At 34.4% G+C, this 23,336-nt stretch overlaps 1 protein-coding gene across 1 annotated transcript; it reads left to right on the forward strand.

Moving 5' to 3' along the window:
• Positions 1-585: 585 nt before the first annotated feature.
• LOC107458247 (N-terminal acetyltransferase B complex auxiliary subunit NAA25) lies at positions 586-14,415 on the forward strand. The gene is made up of 19 exons (XM_021127626.2): positions 586-806; positions 1,525-1,681; positions 1,781-1,899; positions 2,015-2,089; positions 5,923-6,016; positions 6,127-6,245; positions 7,400-7,470; positions 7,666-7,807; positions 7,896-8,071; positions 9,171-9,376; positions 9,698-9,828; positions 10,349-10,425; positions 10,516-10,590; positions 10,740-10,932; positions 11,701-11,820; positions 11,901-12,039; positions 12,273-12,313; positions 12,427-12,678; positions 13,480-14,415. The coding sequence occupies exons 1-19, from the start codon at positions 660-662 to the stop codon at positions 14,182-14,184; spliced, it is 3,039 nt and encodes a 1,012-aa protein (XP_020983285.1). The 5' UTR covers positions 586-659; the 3' UTR covers positions 14,185-14,415.
• The last annotated feature ends 8,921 nt before the right edge of the window (positions 14,416-23,336 follow it).

Consider the following 23,336-nt stretch of genomic DNA (forward strand, 5'->3'; position numbering starts at 1 on the left):
TTTAACTTAATTTTAAGAAATTTTATTTTTATTAATATATAAAATTCAAATTGAAAATATTAGTAGATTTGTAATACTATTGTAAAAGATAATTAATAATAATTATGTTTTGTAAGATAATTTTTAAAATTTAAAAGAGTATAATAAAGATAAATATAAAAATAAATTTAAATATTAACTAATATATAGAATTATATAAAATTTTTAATTTTTTTAAAATACAACGGTATAAATCAACTTTAAACACACTCTCTGGTTAAAAAACTTTGAAAAACACCATTTTTTTAAAAATTTACCAGATATAAAATAATGTGCACTTCAAAAAAAATAATTTACCAAATCAAGTTTTAAACCATATAAAAATTAAGGATGTGTTTAATTTATATTTATATTTTTATTATTTTTTAAAAAATAATAAAAATATAAATAAAAATGAGAACGGAAACTAAACACACCCTGAAATTTTCGAGAATGAACCCTCTTTTGGGTCTAACTTTGCGGATCCAGTTTCAGAAAACCTAACAAAGTCCATAATCATTTCGATTCCGATTTTCCGTTGCAAAGTTGCAATAAGTCTTCGTCACAGTGTCAGTTCCCTTTCCATCTCTCTGCTTAGCATAAGAAGAACGGAAGAAGGTGTTTCTTGCTTACAAGTTCGAATGGCTTCGAAGCTTGGCTTAGCCGGTGGGATTCCAGAGCGTCGCGTTCGTGTCATATGGGACGCCATTGATTCTCGTCAGTACAAGAACGCTTTCAAGCACGTCACTACGCTCCTCACCAAACACCCTAATTCCCCCTATGCTCTCGTAAGATCCTTTCCTTCTCTCTCAATTTCTTTATCACTTTCTTCTCCGCTCATTCTAGAACCTTCCAATTTCACTGTGTTTTATAATGCAGGTTTCTTACCTGTAATGCAATTGATTCCAGCGCTTTCTTTCGAAGTTCGTTGTTTCTTCTTAATCTAGGGCATCGCGTTCTGAAATTAGTGGCAGTTCTCTCTTTCTTCGTTTCTTAAACCCTTGCATTAGTCTCTTGAAAATTGTAATAGACGCTGAACTGTGACTTTTAAATCTTCGAGTGTTGATAATGTATCTTTCATCGAGGGGGACCCTGCGCGAGAACATCTAATTTTCTCATTCTTTAATACGAATATATCTGTTTTAGATACGTAATACTCGAATAATTTCCTGAATCATGGTGTGTTGTCTCGTTGGTTTCACTAAGAAATTATTTATTTATTATCGTTACTCTTTAATTTGTACTTAGATTAGTTTCTAATACTGTAGTTTTGCTCACTTCTTGATACTTATTTATGTTGTAACTGGTTATAACTAATGCTCATAACCTCAAGGACCAGTGAGGCTGTGTTCTTCATGCTTATTTATTATCGTTATTGTTGGTATTATCATGTTTCATTTGTTGTTTTCAGGCTGTGTTCTTCCCCAAGTTTTTTTTTCCCTGATTTTGTTTATATATATACCTTTCGTGATGATTGTTATTATTATTTGCCTGCATGTTCTTTAGGCACTCAAAGCTCTTGTTTTGGAAAGGATGGGGAAGCCCAAGGAAGCCTTATCTGTTTGCTTGAAAGCCAAGGAGGTCTTGTATGCAAATGATTCTCTCTTGATGGATGATCTTACACTCAGTACGCTGCAGATAGTCTTTCAGCGACTAGATCACTGTTAGTATTCTTTTGGGGCTTCTCCATGTTATGTTCTTTAAATTTGAAGTATTCGTATTGCTTGATTATGCAACTGAATTACGTTCGTTATCTTATCAGTGGATTTGGCTACGAACTGTTATGAACATGCTTGTAGTAAGTTCCCAAATAGTCTGGAACTCATGATGGGGCTCTTTAACTGCTATGTTCGTGAGTACTCATTTGTGAAGCAACAACAGGTTTATGCATTTTTCTTTTCTTATTGCAGTTCTCTGCTTTGTCTCCATGGATAGTTGCTGGTACTTTCTTTGTGGAAATTTTGTTTGATGCTGTGTACATTTTTGTGTTGGACAGACAGCTATCAAAATGTACAAACTTGCTGGAGAAGAAAGATTTTTGCTTTGGGCAGTTTGTAGCATCCAATTACAGGTTCTCCCTCCTTTATGCTCTGCTTGTTGTTCTTGCTCCCTTCCGTAGCAAGCTATCTTGTAGTTGTACAACATGTGATGGATAGGATCATATATACTGCTTGTAGTATTAGTATCCTTAATATTTTAATGCCTTTTTGAGCAGGAAATATCTTTAGATAATTAAGAATGATAACTATTGTGATTTTGATTCCTTTCTTTTCCTTCCCCTTCATATTTAATTTAGGTCCTTCTAAGTGTTGACCCTGAAACTCTTACAAGTATATGATCTGCAAATGGGGTACAATTTGCAATGATATGTGTGGAACAAATGTGTTATTGTTATTTACCTTAGAAACTTATTAGTAACTCGTCCTTAGAGCATTCAAGGAACCTGGTGTTGTTGAATTTATACAACTTAGTTCCAACAAGTGCATTGGGTGACAAATAATAAGAAAGTAAAAGATTGTCGTTCCCTTGAAGACTATTATCTAAGTACAGTTCAATTGAGTTTTACTATCTAGGATACTTAACTTAGATGACTAATTGGAAAGTAACGAAATGTCAAAAGTAACAAACTATAAAGATAAGAAACAATAAATCAACAGTAGGTGTTAGCATTCAATTTAATCTAATTTCTTAAACTCTCTAATAATTATTCACCCCTTACTTTTTCCTAATGTGATGTAATTACGATCAAATTGCTCAACTATACTTATTGCTGATGCCTTAAGTGCAACAACTCTCTTAATTAGATTAGCAGGTTAATGATTAACTCTTTAATCTAGTTGTAACCTCATTTTGGAAAAATAGCTTAAAGTATAAGGACTTTTATTAATAGCAGCTTATAAATAAGTTATTTTGTGTTTGGATTTTTAGTTATAGAAGTACTTATTTTAAAGTTGTAGCGTTTGAATAAATAACTCAAAGAAAGCAATTTTTTTACACAAGAAAATGGAAATTAAAATAATGATGATGACAGGTACTTTTCAATATTAAATATTTACATAATCTAATCACTAAGATTACAATCGTTTAGGCAATTGATTCTTTATTTGCTCTCTTATTAGTTCCATTTTTTAGACAATTAGTTCTTGCCACGTAATATCACCCATAACTAGGGCTGGAAGTGAGCCGAGCTAGACCAAGTTCAAGCTCGGCTTACGAAAATTGAGTTTGGCTCACGGCTCGATTCATTAACAATCGAGTCTCTTTCTTAGGCTCAAGCTCGGCTCGCCGAAAGGTCACAAGCTAGTTCGAGCTCACGAGCTGGCTCTATATATTACTATTTCATATGTATATATAATATTAAAAATATATATTAAATGCATATAGAATATGTATTAATATATATAATTGGGCCAGCTCACGAGCTAATGAGTTGAGCTTATCCAAGCTCAAGCTCGGCTCACCAGCTCACGAGTTCAGCTTATCGAGCTATTAATGAGTCGAGCTCGAGTTGGCTCATAAGCTGGCTTGACTCACTTCTAGCCCTACCCATAACGGTGTTCTTGTATGTAGTGAATAGTAATAAAATTTTAATTCACAATAATCTTGATGACAATGCCAAAGAAATTATTGTGTAGTTAGTGTTTGTTGTTTTATCGTGTATGATATGGTAGGTGAAAATAAAAAATAAATATAAAATGTGTGTCAATGTATATTTTGTTGCTGTTTTTTTATTTTTTTTACTCCTATTAGCCTCCTCTTTTGTTGGGGTCAAGAACTTGTTATAACTAACTATAAAAATAATAGCAAGCTATATAAAAATAAAATTACATGTGAAAAAAATAAAATAAAAAATGAGATTTTATACCACACACAATGTTAAATACAAATTTAATAATAAAAATAAAATGGTAAAATGATAAAAAAAAATGAAAGGAATATATACAGTAGGTGGTTCAGATGGAACATTGTTTTAAAATGGTGGTGGCGGGTCAATACTTTCAACAAATGAATCATTACATGGAAGGCCAACAGATGGAACCTTACGTGAAATGGTGGTGGAGGGCCCGTATTTCCAGCAGAAACAAAAAAGAGCCAAGAATGAAAGTAGATTTTTTTGTTTTTAAGTCAATTTTTTTAGGGAAGTAATAGAATGACTTATCGAAAAGGAGAAGTTATATATTTCTACTTCTTAAAAAAGCTGTGAATTAATTTTTCGGGAAGTTAAAAGCTTTTTTTAAATGGTGCCAAACACGCGTATTATGACTTTTCGTAATTCAAAAGTCAGAAAAGTTGCTTCTGCTGTTTCCCAATCGGGCTCTTTTTAAGTTTGAATTTTGAATTTTTATAAGCATGTATTTAGAATGCATCTAGCTCATCCAATTGCAGTAAGATGGCAATGGTCCGATAATATCTATCCCCAAACATTAAACATTTCCACCTCTAGAATTTTATTCAATGGCATCACATTTTTTCTTGATATATTTCTAGTCCTCTTGTAGTTGTCACACACTAACAAATTTCTTGGTATCCTTGAATAATGTGGGCCAATAAAACCACTTTGGAGTACCTTATATCCCCATTGAAATGTTTACCATTTTCAAAACCATGACAATTCCACATAATGTTTGCTGTTTCTTATTCATCATCCCATCAACACTTTTATATAATAATAAATCATCCCAAATAAAGAACTTGACATCATGTAGGAATTTCTATTTTTGTAGATATGTTAAGTTCTCTGAACCACTTTCTGTTATTGTAATTAGCTATATCATTGAACAAACATGGAGGGGAGTGCTTTAGAGTCCATAACCGCTCATAAGAGAATTCATTCGGGATAGGAGTATCTTTCCCATTTTCTTCGTGAACAGTTTTAAAAAGGTGGTGCAACTGTATTCTTCATTCCTTATCTTTTCTTTCAGATTTGTAACAAAAGCATAAATGCACCTACTGTATTAGTCTTGGTCTGGATTCAACTTTAGCAAATTAGTGCCTAAGAGCAGCATGGTCTGTATAACAATCACCTTAGAACAAATCAAATAAGACTTGAACTTGTTAAAAACGAATACTACATTAAGTAATTATTTGTTTTCTCTTTTTCTTCACAAAATTATAAAAACAGAACACACTATAAATGAAAACAGAAAAGAAAAACGCAAACCAAATGCACCCTTAGCAAGTCATAGAAAAGTAAGAAAATAACAGTGTTGAGACTAGAAGTTCCCTATTTATAGGAAGCAAAAGACATGTTCTTGCTTTCCAAGTTGTGTCTATTTTATCTTCCAAATTAAATCTTCAAATTGTATCTTGTTCCAAATGTTTTCAAATTTCATGAAAGATAATTTATCCAATTTTTTTATTATTGAAATTTAGTTTACACATGAAATTATCCAAAATAAATGAAAATAGATATCAATTCAAAATTTAGCTTTAAATCATATCATCTCACTATCTCTTATGAATTGCCTATATTTCAAAGTACTTAATTACATTTTAGGCAATCGTATTCATTAATTGGTATATATTTTATGATGAATTAAGCTATTATCACCTTCTCAGGAAAATGTTTCTGCAGATGGTTTGTTATGATGACACTTTTGCTGTTATTCTTTAGAAATTTACTTTTTACATTTGAGAGTATACTGGATACATACTTCTAAGAACCGTGTTAACTGATATTTTTTCTGCAGTAGTTTGTTATCGTGTCATTCTTGCTGTTTACTTGTTTCTAGAGTAAATTGGGGATCTTACATCTAGGAACCTTGTTAAGTGATGTATTCTTCAATAATTTGTTATCATTACGCTCGTAATTTTTTGTTGGATATATAATTAGTTATTTGATTTTGGGCATGATTTGTAAACAACAACTACTTATTTATTTTGTGGGAACTGATCTTTTGCTAGGTGGTTCATGGCAATGGAGCAGAGAAGCTACTGCTCTTGGCTGAAGGATTACTGAAGAAGCACATCACTTCACATAGTTTACATGAGCCTGAAGGTAATCTATTATTTTTTCTTTCTTATCTTGTATGTATATGAATCATGAACCACCATTGAAAAGCCCTTTCATGTGATAAAATCAATCAAAATTTTCATATATGTTGGCAGCTGTTATGGCTTACATATCCATATTGGAAAAGCAAAGTAAGTTTGGGGATGCTCTAGAAGTTCTAGCCGGGAAATTGGGATCACTATTGACAATTGAAGTTGATAAGCTACGAATACAGGTAAACATATTGCACTTCCTTTGTTGTCTTTAATTTTTGGTTTGTGTAAATTATTCTGTAGTATTAAAAATGGCTGTGCAGTTAAGCTGTTCGATTTGCTTTTGGTGGATGTTTTGTGGAAAATGTAGTAGAATGCTCCATAACTATGAGAATTGAGTACCCTAACTCAACCTCAAATGCTAGCTCATAAGATTAGAGGTGGCAAAGCAGATACTCACCCTGCCCCGCCAAGTAAAGCAAACTCAATGCTAGCCCGCTCAACTTTTTTTAATAAAAAATTAATAAAATTAATCAAAATTAATATACCAAAATGATAATTAAAAGATTAAATACAATAAAAAATAGCCAAATTACTATATAAGTTTTTTACTATCTTCCAAATTTTTAACTTCAATAGAATTGTTCAAAATAATATCTGTCAATAGAATCATCTTTATTTTAAGAAATAATTTCACATAATTTGAGCATATATGTGAAAGTGTGAAATAAAAAAAAAAGTTAATAACAAAAAGAAGAATAAAAAAGAAAAAAGTGTGTTTGGAAATTATATAATTAATTTTTTAGCACTAATCACTCTTTTATTTAAAAAAAAAGAAAAAATAAAGAATCTTTGACCCGGCGGCCCTCCTTGCCCCGCGGGTTTGGCGGTTTTTTAATTGGGGGTTCCAAACCCTAGCCTGACCCTCCTTTTTGGCGGGTTCGGCGGGATGACCTGATGGATTCGACCCGTTTTACCACCCCTGCATAAGATGGAGGATGGCTAAGCTTTTATAAAGGTATCTAAGCCTCATCTTTAGGGTGATTTTGAAGTGCCTATCACACTCCTTTTCACACGTAGGAGGCTAGGACTAGAGATTGAAGACGCCTCTTTTTTTTTTTTGTTCTGTAGCAACAGTTATCTCTGTGTGACCTCAAGGTCACGGGTACAAGCCGTAGAATCAGGTACTGATACAATCATTAGGGTAGGCTACTTACATTACACCCTTTGGTATGACCCTTCCCCCTAGACCCTATGTTAATGCAGATGCTTGTGCACCGGGCTGTTTTTTAATTTTTTAAACTTTTTTTTTAAATTGTTCTATCCTATCATTTATACCCATGTATCTTGTTTGACTGTTCTCATCAACCTATATGCTTTGACTTTAAGTTGACAGGGGAGACTTCTGGCTCGGGCAGGTGACTATGTGGCTGCTACTGATATATTTAAAAAAATTCTTGTGTCAAGGTATGGCTTTCAATGCTACCTCATGTTTAAACATAGCCCTGCAAAAATCTTTCCTTGGGAATTGTTGATTGTTGTTAATGGAAATGGATATGTGGTCCAACTAGTATAGGGTATCTTCCTATCATGATGTGTGGGAACTCAGAAGCAGCCAGGTCTAAATATTGCTTTTGTTGATGTTGTTTGTCCATTTGGCAGTCCAGATGACTGGGAGTGTTTCCTTAATTATTTAGCCTGTTTGATGGAAGATGGCAGCATTTGGTGTGAGGAGGCTGTCAATGATCCAGTACATCCCCCCAAATTTGTCCAATGCAAGGTCTCACACTTGACAGATGAACAGGTGAATTTATCCTCATGCTTAAAGTGGCCTTCTACTATTTTTATTAGCATGGAACTTGATGTGTGGACAATCTACTACATGAGTGCAGTTTGATAGTCAAATATCAAATGCATCAGATTTTATACAGAAGCTACAAGATGATACCACTAACAACTCTATGAGGTGTCCGTACTTGGCAAATATAGAAATTGAAAGAAGAAAGCTTTTACGTGGGAAGAGTAATGATGAAAGCCTAATGGATGCAATTGTGAAATACTTTTGCAGGTACTTTATACCATTGTTCTCATCCTTCCAAACTTTATCTTTATACTCTCGAGCATGTATAGAGCTTTGCAAGGGGGTTTAGGGTTCCAGGTTTGGCTATCTACATTAAATACATTGTAAGTTAGGGTGCTTCAAGTTGACCATGGTCATGTGTATTGATGCTCTGAGGCTTGGGAGAGTAGGTGTGGGTAGAATGCTTTTTGTCTTATCTGCTAGCGCCCATCGTTGCTGTCAAATTTTCATTGCGTGTTTTCCTCAATAAATGTCCATAGCACTTCAAGAATACCCATTAAGGAACCAATTATTTAGATATTAAAACCATTCATTCCTCTTCCCAACGACTTAAACTTTCAAGGAGAGATGGTTTATGACATGATATCACAAATCTTCTATGACTAAGTACCATGGAATTTGGTAATTGCTGTTCTTATTTTCCATTTTTCCAAAAAAAAAAAAAACAGAATTTTAGCACAAAATAAGTGGTCAATCTATTTTTCAAACACCAAACGCAAAGCTGTTGCTTGAGGTAGCACGTTAATGTTGACTTAACGTGCATTTACTCTACCAAATTAAATGGCTTCTGGAGTAATATCAAACTGTAATAAATGGGAAAGTATTTGTATGTTTGAATTTGACTTCCTTACCTTAATCTTAACAAAACATTTTCCCATTAGTCGGGGTTAGCTGCATGGATTCAAAGATGTCATTGTGTCATGTCCATGCTTTGGAATGGGACAAAGTTTTACGTTGGCTACCGCAAGCCTAACACAACTCTACATTCAGAAGATGTCACTGTGTTGTGGCCATGCATAGGGATACAACAAAGTTTTACATTGGTTGTCGCATAACCCTTCTTGTTTTTCCAGGCTTGAGATTGGCTAAGTGGCTATGTAAACATAGGCCGAGTTTGAATTTGAATGCATTAGGTGCCTATGAATTTGATGACATTGTAGAGAAAAGTGGGCGCTCTAATGCCACTTTTCTACTAGGTTTGACAACTCCAAGATGGCAGGATACATAATATGCTCTTTATTATTTATTTATTCTAAAAGTTCAATTTTACAATTCATTAATTAAGAACTCTGTTCAATGCTCATAGGTTTGGTGACTTGGCCTGCTTTACTTCAGATGTTGAAATGTTTGTTGAAGTCTTAACCGATGATAAGAAGACAGAACTTTTGAAGGATTTAATGAAAAGCAGTGATGCTTTATCAACAACTCCAAGCAAGACACTTGGGCGATGTATAACCCTTTTCAAAATTCAGCACTTATTACTGGGGAACATGTTCAAGTATTCTGCAAATGGTGGGTATCACTTGACATTATTTAGTTATTTTCATATAAAAACTACTCCTGTCCTGTTGTTGATAAGTAGTGAGATAAACTGTGCTTTGAGGTTCCATCTAACATATTCATCTCTAAGAGTTTTACATCCTTTTTCCCTGTTGTTTTATTATTATTATTATCCTTAAGTTCTCTTTCTTTTTTTAAATTATTTTCTTTGAAGAGACATGATATCCCTTGAGTATAATGCCTTCTCTTTGATGGACAAACATCCTTATCTCTGATCATTTGACATCGTTTAGTTTCCATGTTATTAATAATGCTCACCTGAACTTGTCTCAGAACTTGAAGGTTCTTGTGTTCAAATGTCTGATATGTATTGCAAAAACCTTCCACTTTCAAAGGGCTTGGATCCACAGGAGAGCATGCATGGTGAGGAGCTTCTTTCAATAACATGTAATGTGTTGGTGCAGGTATGTCATATTACTTTTTAAATTTTTCATCTTTGCAAAATCATTTTAAGAGATACTAGATTTGATCTTTCCGTTCATTTTTCTTTCCTTCATGGAAACTAAATTTATTAATGAGAAAAAAGAGAGTACATATATAATAAGGTATCCTCACAATAGGAATGAAGAAGAAAATGTAGGTTCTATGAGATTTAGCAATATAACATTGCATGCCAATCTATCTACTGATGAGTTAGCCATGCTTATTGCTTATGTAGCACTTTTTTCTTGTTGGCATATGGATCTGCCAGTTACTGTTTTTCCTCTTTTCTTCCAATGAATTCTTGTTTTCAATTTTTCCTTTTAAGTTGAACCTTGAAGATAGGCTATTTTTTCAGAAATAAATGATATCATAGGCAGATGCTGAAGCTTCTTTTGTGCAACTTTTTTTTTTTTTTTTTTTTACATTGTGTTTACAAATGCGATCAATTGTTTTTACTTTTAAAAATTATATACAGTGACATATTGTGCTATTTTGGTGTAGTTATTTTGGCGTACTAAGAATGTTGGCTACATGGTAGAGGCAATTATGGTTTTGGAGTTTGGTTTGGCAATAAGAAGGTTAGGAATGATTGTCATGTGTTGTATCTTTGCTATGGCAATTTCTTGTCTTTTAAAATAATTTGCTCATTTCTTTGTTGCCTTTGACAGATATGTTTCACAGTACAAGATCTTGCTGTTGCACTTGTATTCCCACTTTGGTGCTCTTTCAGTGGCATATGAATGGTATTCACTTCCTTCAAGTTCTCTCACTGTTTTCATAGCATGCTCCCTTAATGTATGTAATACATAGATTAGAAGGTGTTATGTATTTGTGATTGTTGCACAATTTGTTGCCACCATCATATTGAAAGCATATTTTATTTTCAATTCAGGTATAAATCACTGGATGTCAAGAATATCTTGATGGAAAGTGTTCTGCACAACATCTTGCCTCAGATGTTGGTATCTCCGCTTTGGACTGAGTCTAACAATCTGTTAAAGGATTACCTGAAGTTTATGGATGACCACTTCAGAGAATCTGCAGATTTGACTTTTCTTGCATATCGCCATAGTATTTACTCAAAAGTATGTATGCTACAGCTTTATTGTTTCAAGAATTGATAGATTTTCCTTTCTCAAGTAAATTGTGCATGCAGCCTTTGGAAGAATAGATTTGCACTAGCCTATTTTTATCTTGAGAATATATAAACCATTCATCTGTTGTTTTCTAATGAAATTTTTCATATGATTTATTAAAAAAAGGGAAAATGTTCGTAATACGGTATGAAATTCACGATGACTAACAAAGCTAAGGTTCAATCCTTGTCCCTATTCTTCGAAATAAAAGTTAATTTCAGCACAAGGTATGATGGGCATATGTATTGTCCATGCTTCATACCTAAAAAAGGCTTGTCTGAGGAGAGGTGTGTTGATATAAAACCATTGGTAGACCCAGAAATGTGTTTCTACCTAACAACATAAGCTTTTTGAAGAGATCATTCATGACCAAAGATTTCCACATTGAGATAATCAACACGTAGTTAACCATCTTCATATTCAAGCAACTACATATGTGGTCCATACAGTTTGTGAGAATCTAAGAACAGAAAGTGCTTCATTTTTTCAAAAAACATTAAAGGGCTTTTTTTCTCGTACCTTTTTTCTTACTTTCTGATGGAATGCCATAGAGTATTCTCAAAACATGAATAGTACTTCTTTCTATTTCTTGCATTTATTTTATTTTATTTTATTTATTCTATTCTTCTATTTTGTTGTCAATTCTGCAATTATGTTGAAGAGAACGAGTTTGAGTTAGTTGAAGTGAGATATTAATTAATATTCATAATATTTCAGGTAATTGAATTTGTGCAGTTTAAAGAACGGTTGCAACAGTCTAGTCAGTATTTTGTGGCACGAGTTGACACATCGATTTTACAGCTTAAACAAAATGCAAATAACATTGACGAAGAGGAGGTAATTCAAATCTTGCTTGGTGGCATAGGTGAATGCCTTATTGCATATGATGTAAAGTTAATTACTGCTTATTCCATCAGGGTGTCCTTGAAAGCATGAAATGTGGGGTTCATTTCCTTGATCTGTCTAATAAAATTGAATCAAAGTCTATATCCTTCAATGAAGACTTGCAGTTACGACCTTGGTGGACGCCAACTTCAGACAAAAACTATCTTTTAGGTCAGTTTTTCAATATACAAAAATTGGAAATAGGATGAGTTGATTTAGAGGAATGAGTTTGATGATATCCATGCAACTATATAATTATCGGATTGTTTTAGATTGGCTTGCAGTGTACTTTTGTGTAGTCCGAATAACATGCTTTTTAGCCCATATTGATTCCATTTTATTCTCTATAGTCACTCTTTTGGAGTTAATTTATAAACTGCGGTTTTATTTTTTATTTTTTTCAGAACAATTTGAAGGGACTTCTTATTGTCATAGAGAAGTTTCGGTAGGTGAAATCAGTCCTTTATGACTTGTGCCTGCTGTATAATAATCATTTTCTTTAGTAGAGACTTTAACTATGTTTTATCCCTTCCCTTATTGCATGGGTTGGCTATTTAGATCAAAGAGAGGGAAACAAGTTTCCAGAGAGAGATTGAGAAGAAATCCATACTTCCACGGATGATATATCTTTCTATTCAGTGTGTTTCGTCTTCAATTAAGGAACATGTTGAGGTCAATGGTTCTGTTTCACCTAAAATATCTTCAGAGATGAAACTATTGCTAGACCGTTATGCAAAACTTTTGGGCTTTTCTCTGAGTGATGCAATAGAAGTTGTCATGGGCTTTTCCAGCAGTGAAAGTACCTCTGTGGTATGATTATTTATGCTTTTATGCTCCTATTATTAGAAGTTAATTTTATTGAACAGAGCTATGAGACTATTGGGAAGGCAGCTGTACTTGCAACAGGTTACTTCAGTGGAAGTAATTATGGTATCTTCTATCTTTGCAATAAAGAGCTATACTAACAAAGTGTGTTATCTTGAAAATGTCTTATCTCGGCAATAGAAATGGGAAAGAATAAGTGTAAGCACATTGAAAATTGAGCCATAGAAAAATGTTCCAATGGCGTGGTCTCATCCATGTAGTCGATCCCACTTAGTGGGATAAGACTTTGTTGTTGACTTGTTGAGGGGTCCAAATAAAGTTTAGCCATTTGGGTGGGCTTAGTTAAACTTGGTGATATCATCTATTCACTATGCATGTGTGAAAATAGATGTCCATTTACAACATATAGTAACCATATTACTGTAAGGATTTCCAATCAGTGTATTTGTCTCAGCATCCCACTTAGTGGGATAAGACTTTGTTGTTGACTTGTTGAGGAGTCCAAATAAAGTTTAGCCATTTGGGCGGGCTTAGTTAAACTTGGTGATATCATCTATTCACTATGCATGTGTGAAAATAGATGTCCATTTACAACATATAGTAACCATATTACTGTAAGGATTTCCAATCAGTGTATTTGTCTCAGCATCAGCAACTAAGGACTAATAATTGCAACTATTCTCAAGTGTCATGTAGTTTTGAGTTCAATTTTATATAAAAATTCCATTTATTTTTCATGCTTGTAATGTGGAAAATTTGATCCATAACTTCAAAATACTGTTGCAGGTTTCTTGTTCCAACCTGATTGACTGGTTGAATTTCATTGTATTTTTAAATGCATGGAGCCTTAGTTCTCACGAACTTGTGCAACCAGAGAGTAATAGCAGCAAGCCACATATTTGGAATATCTTAGATTCTTTGCTGGAGAAGTATATTTTAGAGGTGGTCAAATCTATGGAGCCCGATATATGTTCTCCTTGGAATGATGTACAACTTGTAATGCAGATAGTTACTGAACCTTTGGCATGGCATGTACTTGTAATTATGTCTTGTCTTAGATCACTTCAACCATCTGGTAAGAAGAAAAAGAAAAGCGGATCAGTTGATCAGTCTACCTCAAATCTGGCTCATGCAATTCAAGATTCTGTCCAGCATTTATCCAATGTGTTAGAGGAGGTTCGGAGATGGCTAAGAGAATGGAATAAAAGACCCGAAGATGAGAATGTGGATAGCATCCTTGCTCCTCTGAGGAAAAATGGTCAAAATGATGGACCAGGGCAGGTCTATCGAATTTTCGAGACGTATATTTCCACCATTAATGAGGCAGAGGTTGGTGATCGTATTGCTCAATCCCTCAAATGCTGGAGTCCTGCGGAAGTTGCTAGGAAAATGGTGAATGGGAAGGTTAAAGTACTGGCAGAATTCTCTACTATGTGTGATTCAAAAATTAAGTTACTACAGTCTATTGAACAACAAATTGCTCAAACATGAAACAATCATATGTGGCGCTGAAGTTTGATTTGGGATTTATAAATATGGCCTCTTCTATTGCTGTCCAGATATGAACCTTGGATGCCATGGGGTGAGAAAAGTGAGCTCAAAGTTAGTATTTTCTGTGGAAGAGCCATTAGTGGTTTGTTGGCAGCTCTAATACTGGCTCTGGTTTTTTGTTGGTCATTTTCATGTAAAATTTTGATGTGTTCTATTCATTTTTATTCTATCCTCTCCTTGGCCTTTTATGAGCAATTTACCTTTTTTTTTTGGTCAGAATTGTAGTTCCGAATAAAAATTTTGGCGATGTAATATTTGGTTTGATTAGTTTAATTTGAGATTATAGATTTTATTTAAACAAGGTAAAAGGTTCTTAATTGCATAATTCTTTTTGAAGATGTTTCCTTCATATTTGTTCATTTTATGATTTTTATATTTTAGGTCTCGTGGCCTTGATGACCCAACATTGAAAAGGGAAATATATTTTCTAATTTTTTTTTCAATTAATATTGTAAATTGTGATTTTCTACTGTATAATATATTTTCGCATGTTTTTTCTTAATTTTACTTAAAGAATTTATTATAAGATATTATACTTTATAACATCAATTCAGAGATTTGTTTTTTGTCATTGCATAGACCAGAATGTATTGGTACCAATATTTAATCGTATTAAAGGAATTATACAGCAGAGAATGTTTGCTCTATTAGTCTATTAGCACGGTTTCTAACATTCAGCATTAGTTTTCTATGCATAGCTTCTTTGAATTCATTATACAATATTTCACTAGAAAGGTGAATTCTACTCAAATTTTGATTTACTCTCTTCTCCAATCTCCATAAAGAGCACAATTTACCTGGTAGAAGGAAAGCTTGACCATTTCAACTCCTAAGCAAGCCGGAATTAAAAAAAACATTATGCATAAAAAAGTGGCACGAAATGTTTTTAAATTCGTCAAATATTTATTTAAATGTCAATCAGGTATTCTCTCATTACCCAAATTAAAATATTCTACTACGAAATAATATGATTCTACTTAATGTGAAAATGAAATCATTATTATTATAATATATATCTTCCTTTTCGGTTTCAATAATTTGGTAACCCTCGACCCACAAGAGTTCTATACGAGAGTTAACAAAATATTTTGGGTAAACTGTAAAAAATGTCCTATAATTATTAAATTGCTAGTAGAATTACCATATAAATTTATTTTCAAAAAAAAATATTATCAAAATATTATAAAATACGATAAAAATTTTAAAAATGCACTTTTTATAAGTAATAAATGTCTTATTTTTTGGCAAACCGCTTATATATTTGATATAAAATTTTGTGAGAATATTTGGATAACTATTGAAAAAGTGCATATAAAAAAATAAATCAAAATTTGATTTATAATTTTTCTGATTTTTTCAAAACATTTTTGGTCATTTACAAAAAAAAATGCAAAAAGATATCCACTTATAATAAAATCACTAAATTTTAAAAGGAAAAATATTTTATTTTTTTAGTTACGTCTACCAAAACAAAATCAAAATTAATCTCTCAAACTATTTTTAAGAATATATATTTAATGATTGGATATTCAATTTTTTAAAATAAATATTTAAATAATTTATTTATAGATATAGATAATTTATAATATATTTATCAATTTTAGTTTCTTTACATGTCTCGTTTACGGTATAAATAAGATAAGACATGTCATACAGTCCATGTATCGCATTTGCACACATGTTATAACACGTAATTTAGTTTATCACATTTACGATGTAAACGAGATAAGGCTTAGATGCGCTTATATAAGGAACTCATTCGCAGCACTTCAAATGTCACTCTCATTGTCCCTTAACCTTCAGTTATCCTTTTATCGGACGTTTTTCTTGATATTCTTGAGATATTCGGACATTATGGCGCGCACAGATGTACGAAACAATGATATCAACAGCTTAAATGCGACGTGATACATCGTAGGAACGATCGACTTCTAGGTTGTTGTTTTTCTCTTTTAAATAAATAAGCATATGATTATAGTTAGAGTATTTTTATGGATTTAGTATTGTTATACATGAGTAGAATAGATTATATTTTGGTAATATAAAATGTTATTTGGCATGTTATTAGCATTTGTTAGGTGGTAAAATACATTCTTAGTAAATATTAATTAATTAATTTAAATTAACCTATTAGTTAATTTAATTTATTTAGTCAATGTTTATTACGTTTTTTTATTTCTTTAATTCGAATTTTATATTTTTAATTTTATTTTTGAATATGCTAGATAACTTGTTTTACTGAATATGCGTTGTAATGTTGTTGGATAAAATTTTTAAATATTTGATTTTTAAAGTTAATTATTTTGAATTCAATTAAATTATGAAATGTGAAATAATTATTTATTATAATGTTTATCTTTTTATTTTAAAATATAAATTTTTATTTTTGAAATAGATTTGTTATTGAAATATTTTTTTTTTTAATAGAGGCCTTGGTTACTACTCTCTAAGCGAGTGAGCCACACTCTTGCACCACCGGACGCCATTCTTCCTTTCTAAGTGCAGTCTTGATCGCTTGAGATTTATCAGATATAATAAAAAAGCCTTCTTGTGGTGTCACATGTCGTCTCAGGTTAGTAAAAAAGAATGATCAGGACTCCGTAGTCTCAACTCGACAATTGCGAATGCCACAGGAAGGATGTTACTTTTACTGTCTTATGCCACTGCAATTAGCAACATACCACTATGTTTGCCATACAAATGCGTGCGATCGACATTGACGAAGAGCTTGCAATGCTTGAAAGCCTTTATACCAGAAGAAAAAGCCCAGAGTAACTTATTGAATTATTGGCTGCAATCGCGTACCACCAAGTGTCCTTCATAGTAAGGACCACCTGGAAATCACATATTATTCTGGAACAATTCTGCAATACTTGCAGCAAATTTGGAACCTTATTATATGACTCCTCCCAATCACTATATCTGCGTAATTGTTTTTTGTTTCGCCATCCAAACCTTTTTGTATAAAGGTTTGAAGTGATAGCTTTATCTAACTGCACCTTGTAGAACAAGGTTAATAACTGATGGGCTGGACTGTATGAGAAAAAAGATGACACTATAAATAAGGTTGAAATCTAACTGTCGATGATTTTGAGACATGGTGGGGGCTAAACAGACGAGCGCCCTGCCAAATTTACGATTAAAATATCATCGGGCTGGCATTTAAAATCAAAATAATCATAATAAATAAGAATATACACTACAATATAAAGTAAGGCTTACTGATATTCGAGATTTTGTCGGAGGACAATACAGAGACTCCAATGACATTTTTGCTGCAATTTTCCTGCATTGTACATAGTACTTTCATCGTTTCGACTCCACAACTAAGTACTCAATACTTCTTCGAATGCTATAATTCTTCACACCTTGCATGACTCCCTCTCTGCTTTTGAATCTGTGAGCAATGCAAAACTCCACACCACTCTCTATGTTGTAATCGTCCCCACCCATAGTGGAGAGAGTTTCCTCGTACATCGCATCCAGATCCAGTGTATGATAGTGATTGGGTACAGCTAATTGATGCCAAGGCATCTTAGGCTAGTTTCACTAGCATTTTTCTGTTAGTTTTAGTTGTTTTATGCATTTTCTTGAGCTTAAAGTAACCAAGAATGGTTAAATGAACAACAAAGCAATGAACCATCCAAACAGTATGATTTTGATGCAAATTCCATGAGTTTTTAGTGATATTATTTGAATGCTATGAATGGAAGAATTCTCATGAAATTTTGCAAGACTTTGATGCAGTTGTTTGGATGATTTCAGGGAAGAAGAGGCTAGGCAAGGAAGCAACAAAATCAATAAAGGAAGCTTGAAGATCACGTGTGGAGTTTAAGTTCCAGTTTAAGCTTAAACTGGAACTTAAACTGCCAAGCCATATAATGTTGAAAGTGGCGTTTAACCTCCAGTTTAACCTTAAACTGGAAGTTAAACGCCAGAATCGCGTTTTTGCTCCTCCAGGGTTGCCTTCTCATTTCCACGTTTAAGCTCCAGTTTAACCTTAAACTGGAGCTTAAACGTGTTTGACCAGAATTTGCCTCCAGGGTTGCAATCTTCATTTCCACGTTTAAGCTTCAGTTTAACCTTAAACTGAAGCTTAAACGTGTTCGATTATTTACCCTCCAGGATTTGCCTTCTTCCATTTCCACGTTTAAGCTTCAGTTTAACCTTAAACTGAAGCTTAAACGTGCTTGAATTATATCACCTCCAGGAGTGTCCAACGTTTAAGTTGCAGTTTAAGCTTAAACTGCAACTTAAACGCCACTTAGTGAAAGGGATTCTGGGCCAAAGATATTGCAGTTTAAGTTAGTATTTGAGCACAAACATTGACTTAAACATACTCTGGTATGAAACCCAATTGAATATCATGGTTTATGGGATTGGGCCTGAAGAATTGATGAGTCTGGAATTTCAATTTGTTGAGTCATGTGTCATTACTTGATTATCACTAAGTTGGCTCAATGAATGTTACAGAATTGGATCAACAGCCTCATCAGGATTATGGATCATAAACCCAAAGCAAAAGGAAATCAAGGAAAGGCCTCAAAGCCCAAGAAACACAACAAAAGCTCAATTTAGAAAGTGTATAAATAGGATAGAATTTAAGTTAGTTAGGATTTTCGACACTTGAGAATTTTTCATCAATTTTTCTATTTTTGAATTCGGAGCTATGACTCACTAAACCCCTTTCATTGGGTTAGGGAGCTCTATTGTAATTCTATGAATCAATAACAGTTTTTATCTTCTTCTTCAATCTTTTCTCTTGAATTTTGTTCGAAAGCTTCTCGATCTAATTCCATTGGGTAGTTGTCTTGGGAAAGAAACTACCCATAATTGGAATCCTTCAGAACCTTGGGAAAGGAATGGAGGATTCATGCTAGAGAAGCTTTCTCACAGTGAATTGGATTGGGGTTTGGATGGATATTGTGACATGTAATCCTACCAAATTGTGGTTCATGAAACTGTGTGGTATAATCAGTGATCGAGCATCATCTCTTCTTATGAACATTTAAACCAAGGGATTGGGAATTTGTTTGTTTTTAGAGAGAATTGGTGAGCCAACTTTCTCTTTACATTCTGCAATTAAATTCATGCAATCACCCCGATCCCTTTTTAATTTCAGCACTTTAACTTCTCGTTCTTTAATTCATGCAATTTAAGATTCCGCAATTCTCATCTAAATCTTGATCCGCTCAACTAGAACACACTTCTAATCCGAATTGCTCATTCAACCAATCCTTGTGGGATTCGACCTCACTCTCTTGTGAGTTTTTACTTGATGATAACCGGTGCACTTGCCGGAAGGAATTTTTGCCGATCGTGCAATTTCCTAAAATCGTAGCTATCAAGTTTATGGCTAGATCAAGTTTATGGCGCCGTTGCCGGGGATTGTTTTTCGATTGACAATTCTCAAATTGGAAGTTAACTAGATTGAGCATTTTTCTTGTTTTGTTAATTCAGTTCAAGTTACTTGTTGAATTTTAATTTCTGCACTCTGTTACTTGCTTTCTTTCTTTATGCCTTTAATTTCAAGCAAGTAACTCACTGACCCACTAACTATTTGAATTAATTCCTCAACTGCTCTAACCATACTCTTCCATTAACCAAGAGTATTCCACTTGTTTGTTGCCTGTGGTGTGTTCTTGTATGACAGGTAGGAGAGGAGAGACAACAACTCCTCCATATACCGAACCAGAGAGGACTCTTTATAGACTTAGAAGGGAAGCAAGAGGGAAAAGAGTACTGAGAGAAGAAGATTCTGAAGGAGAATCTGAGGACAACTTTGAGGAAGCTCTAGATCTCAACATGGATAGAGAAGTTCACAACCATGAGAGGGCTGATGGAAACAATGCCATTCCTGAGAGGAGGGTTCTTGGTTCATACATAAATCCAACCTCTGGGAATTGTGGTAGCAGCATTCAGAAACCACCCATTCAGGCCAACAATTTTGAACTCAAACCACAACTAATATCACTGGTGGAGGACCATTGTTCATTTGGTGGGAGTGCTAATGAAGACCCAAACCAACATCTACTCTCTACGAGGCATGGGAGAGGTTCAAAGAGTTGACAAGGAAATGCCCACCAAACATGTTCCCTGACTGGGTGCAATTGCATATTTTCTATGATGGACTTTCTTATGAATCAAGGAAGGCTGTAGACCATTCATCAGGAGGTTCATTGAACAGGAAAAAGACTGTGGAAGAAGCCATTGAAGTTATTGAGACAGTGGCTGAGAATGAATACTACTATGCTTCAGAGAGGCACAACACTAAGGGAGTCATAGAGCTGAACCATGTTGATACAATTCTAGCCCAAAACAAGGTGTTTGCCAAGCAACTAGCAGAGCTCACCAGGAAATTAGAAACAAATCAAGTGGCTGCAATACACACACAAGATCAAGAGGAAGTAAGCACTGAAGGAGGTGATTGGGAAGAGGCCAACTATGTGGGAAATTAACAAAGGCAACCATATGATCCACATTCCAACACTTACAACCCAGGCTGGAAAAACCACCCAAACTTTGGGTGGGGAAACCAGCAAACCCAACCACAAAACCACAAACCTTACAACCACAACCAACATAACAATTCCACATACCAAAACTCCAACCAAAGATCATACCAAGCCACACAAAACACTTACTCCCAACCACCATATCATGGCCAAAATAATCAACCTGCCCAACCTAATCCGAACCAACAATTTCAAGATCAATTAAACAGGATAGAAGGAATGTTAGCAAACATGGGTCAGGACATAAGTGAGTTGAAAAGCTTTAAGGAGTAACTGAATTGAAAAGCTTTAAGGAAGATGTGAGATCGACCTTAAGGAGTCATGGTGAAAAACTCAAGTGGATGGAGTCTCGAGTAGGAGAGCTATCTCAACAGGCCCCAAGTCAACTGCAGTGTTCCCTAGTGACACAGAAAAGAATCCTAAAGGGGAACAAAAGGGAGTGAGATGGGAAGAATGCAAGGCCATCACCATATTGAAGGAAGTCTCAGAAGAAGAAGGAATCAGACCCTCAGAACAGGAGCCAGAAATCTTGAAGGAAGGTGTGGAAGAAGCCAAGCAGGAAAGTGAAACTGAGCAAGCCAAGGAACTGCAAAATAAAGGCATGCTGGAAACATACCAACCAAAAGCACCATTTCCTCAGAGGTTAGGAGGAGGTGAAAAAGGGAAAACATATTCAAGGTTCTTAGAGACATTTAAGTCTCTCCATATCAATATTCCCTTTCTTGAGATTGTCCAGCAAATGCCTACACATATCAAGTATTTGAAGGAATTGCTGAGCAAGAAAAGAATTTTGAAGGGAGGACAAACTGTAATAATGAACAAGGAATGCAGTGCACTCATCAAGAAGGATATGGTCTCTAAGAAAACAGACCCAGGAAGTTTTCATATCCCTTGCATCATAGGGGAAACAAAAATTTACAGAGGATTCTGTGATCTAGGAGCTAGTATAAATGTGATGCCTCTGACTCTTATGAAAAGGCTACAACTGAATGAGGTGAGATCCACTGATGTAATCATACAACTGGCTAACAAAACTCAGAAGCAAGCTGAAGGGGTAGTTGAGAATGTGCTGGTGAAAGTGAGAAATTATTTCTTCCCCACAGACTTTGTCATTTTGGACATGGAGGAAAGCTACCTACACCCTATCATTCTGGGAAGGCCATTTCTAGCCACTGCTAGAGCACTCATAGATATAGAACAAGGAGAGCTAATTTTGAGAGTACATGATGAACAGCTCATTTTTCATGTTTTCAAACCTGCATCTGAGCCTGAACCAGAACCTGAAAAGCCTATGGATGATAGTAGCCATCTGTGTTTGGAGGAAAGCAATCCAGCAGCTGAAACTCTGAAACAGTCCTTGGAAGGCAAACAAAAATTGCAAGAGTTAAAGCCACAAGAATCAATAGAAACAGCTCAGAAAGAGCCTCCTGGCATAAGGGTCAATGAAGAAATCCTCAAAAGAGAGGGAAGAGTTGTAAAGAAATTGCCAAGAGGGTGGAGGAACAAGAAAATTCCCACTGAAGGTTTCTCTCCGGGATATAAAGTGATATCAAGTCATTATCTGCCAATCCCACCTGGCCTCAAACCCATTCCTTCCCAGCCCCCTCAAGTGTTCACAATCAGGAAAGTTCTTTCTATGGAACATTTGGAAATCATGAAGGAATCAAATGGGGACGTTTTCATAGTGAGAGGAGAGGACATCAAGCACTACAATCCACCTTAACAAGGGACAACCGTCAAGCTAGTGACGTTAAAGAAGCGCTTCATGGGAGGCAACCCATGTTTTAGTATCCTTACTCTTTATTGTTTTGCTTTGCATCTAATAAAGCATGGTTTCTTATGCATGAACTTGAATCCTCAGGACAACTGTTGATAAGGTGCACTAAACATTGCATGTAAAATACAATTGGTCTCTAAGTTTGGTGTGCCTGAAGGCACCCCAAATCTTATTCAAATTGTATTCAATCTTTCATTCAAGGTGCACAACCAAACATTAAGTTTGGTGTTCCTCTTTGAACACAGTTAATGAAAAGCAAGAAGTTCCTCTGGATTTAGAAATTCATGACAAGTATACCATTTGCATGTTTAAATACTTTGATTTCAATTACTTTAGGTAGTAAAATTGTTTAGGATCAAAGAGCCAAAGTGACTATGATTTATTAGAATTATGCACATTCATTAAGGACAACCAACATGGATTTCATGTCATCAGGAGACATTACCAAACACTAAGTTTGGTGTCCAGTAATAAGTGTGCATACATACAAGGGTCACGGCTGTAAGCTCATGAAGTCAATCATTGATTTACAATTCAAAAAGAATGAAAAACATGTGCAAGTACTATTCATTATTCACATGGACCGAAAAAAATGATAGCAAAGTTGTTTGTTTGTGCAGGTACAAAAGGAAAGATAAGAATGGATGAAAAAGACAAAGGGGGAGGTACGGTGCTTGGTCAAAAAGGGAGTTCACAAGTCTTTGAAACTAACACATGGGAAAAGGAAGTTCTGCATGAAAAGATAGCTACATGTACAACCTAATGCACCCAGAATACTTCCAAGAAAGTGAAAAGCAATT

The sequence above is a fragment of the Arachis duranensis genome, chromosome 7 (assembly GCF_000817695.3).
Source record: "Arachis duranensis cultivar V14167 chromosome 7, aradu.V14167.gnm2.J7QH, whole genome shotgun sequence".
Lineage (NCBI taxonomy): Eukaryota > Viridiplantae > Streptophyta > Magnoliopsida > Fabales > Fabaceae > Arachis > Arachis duranensis.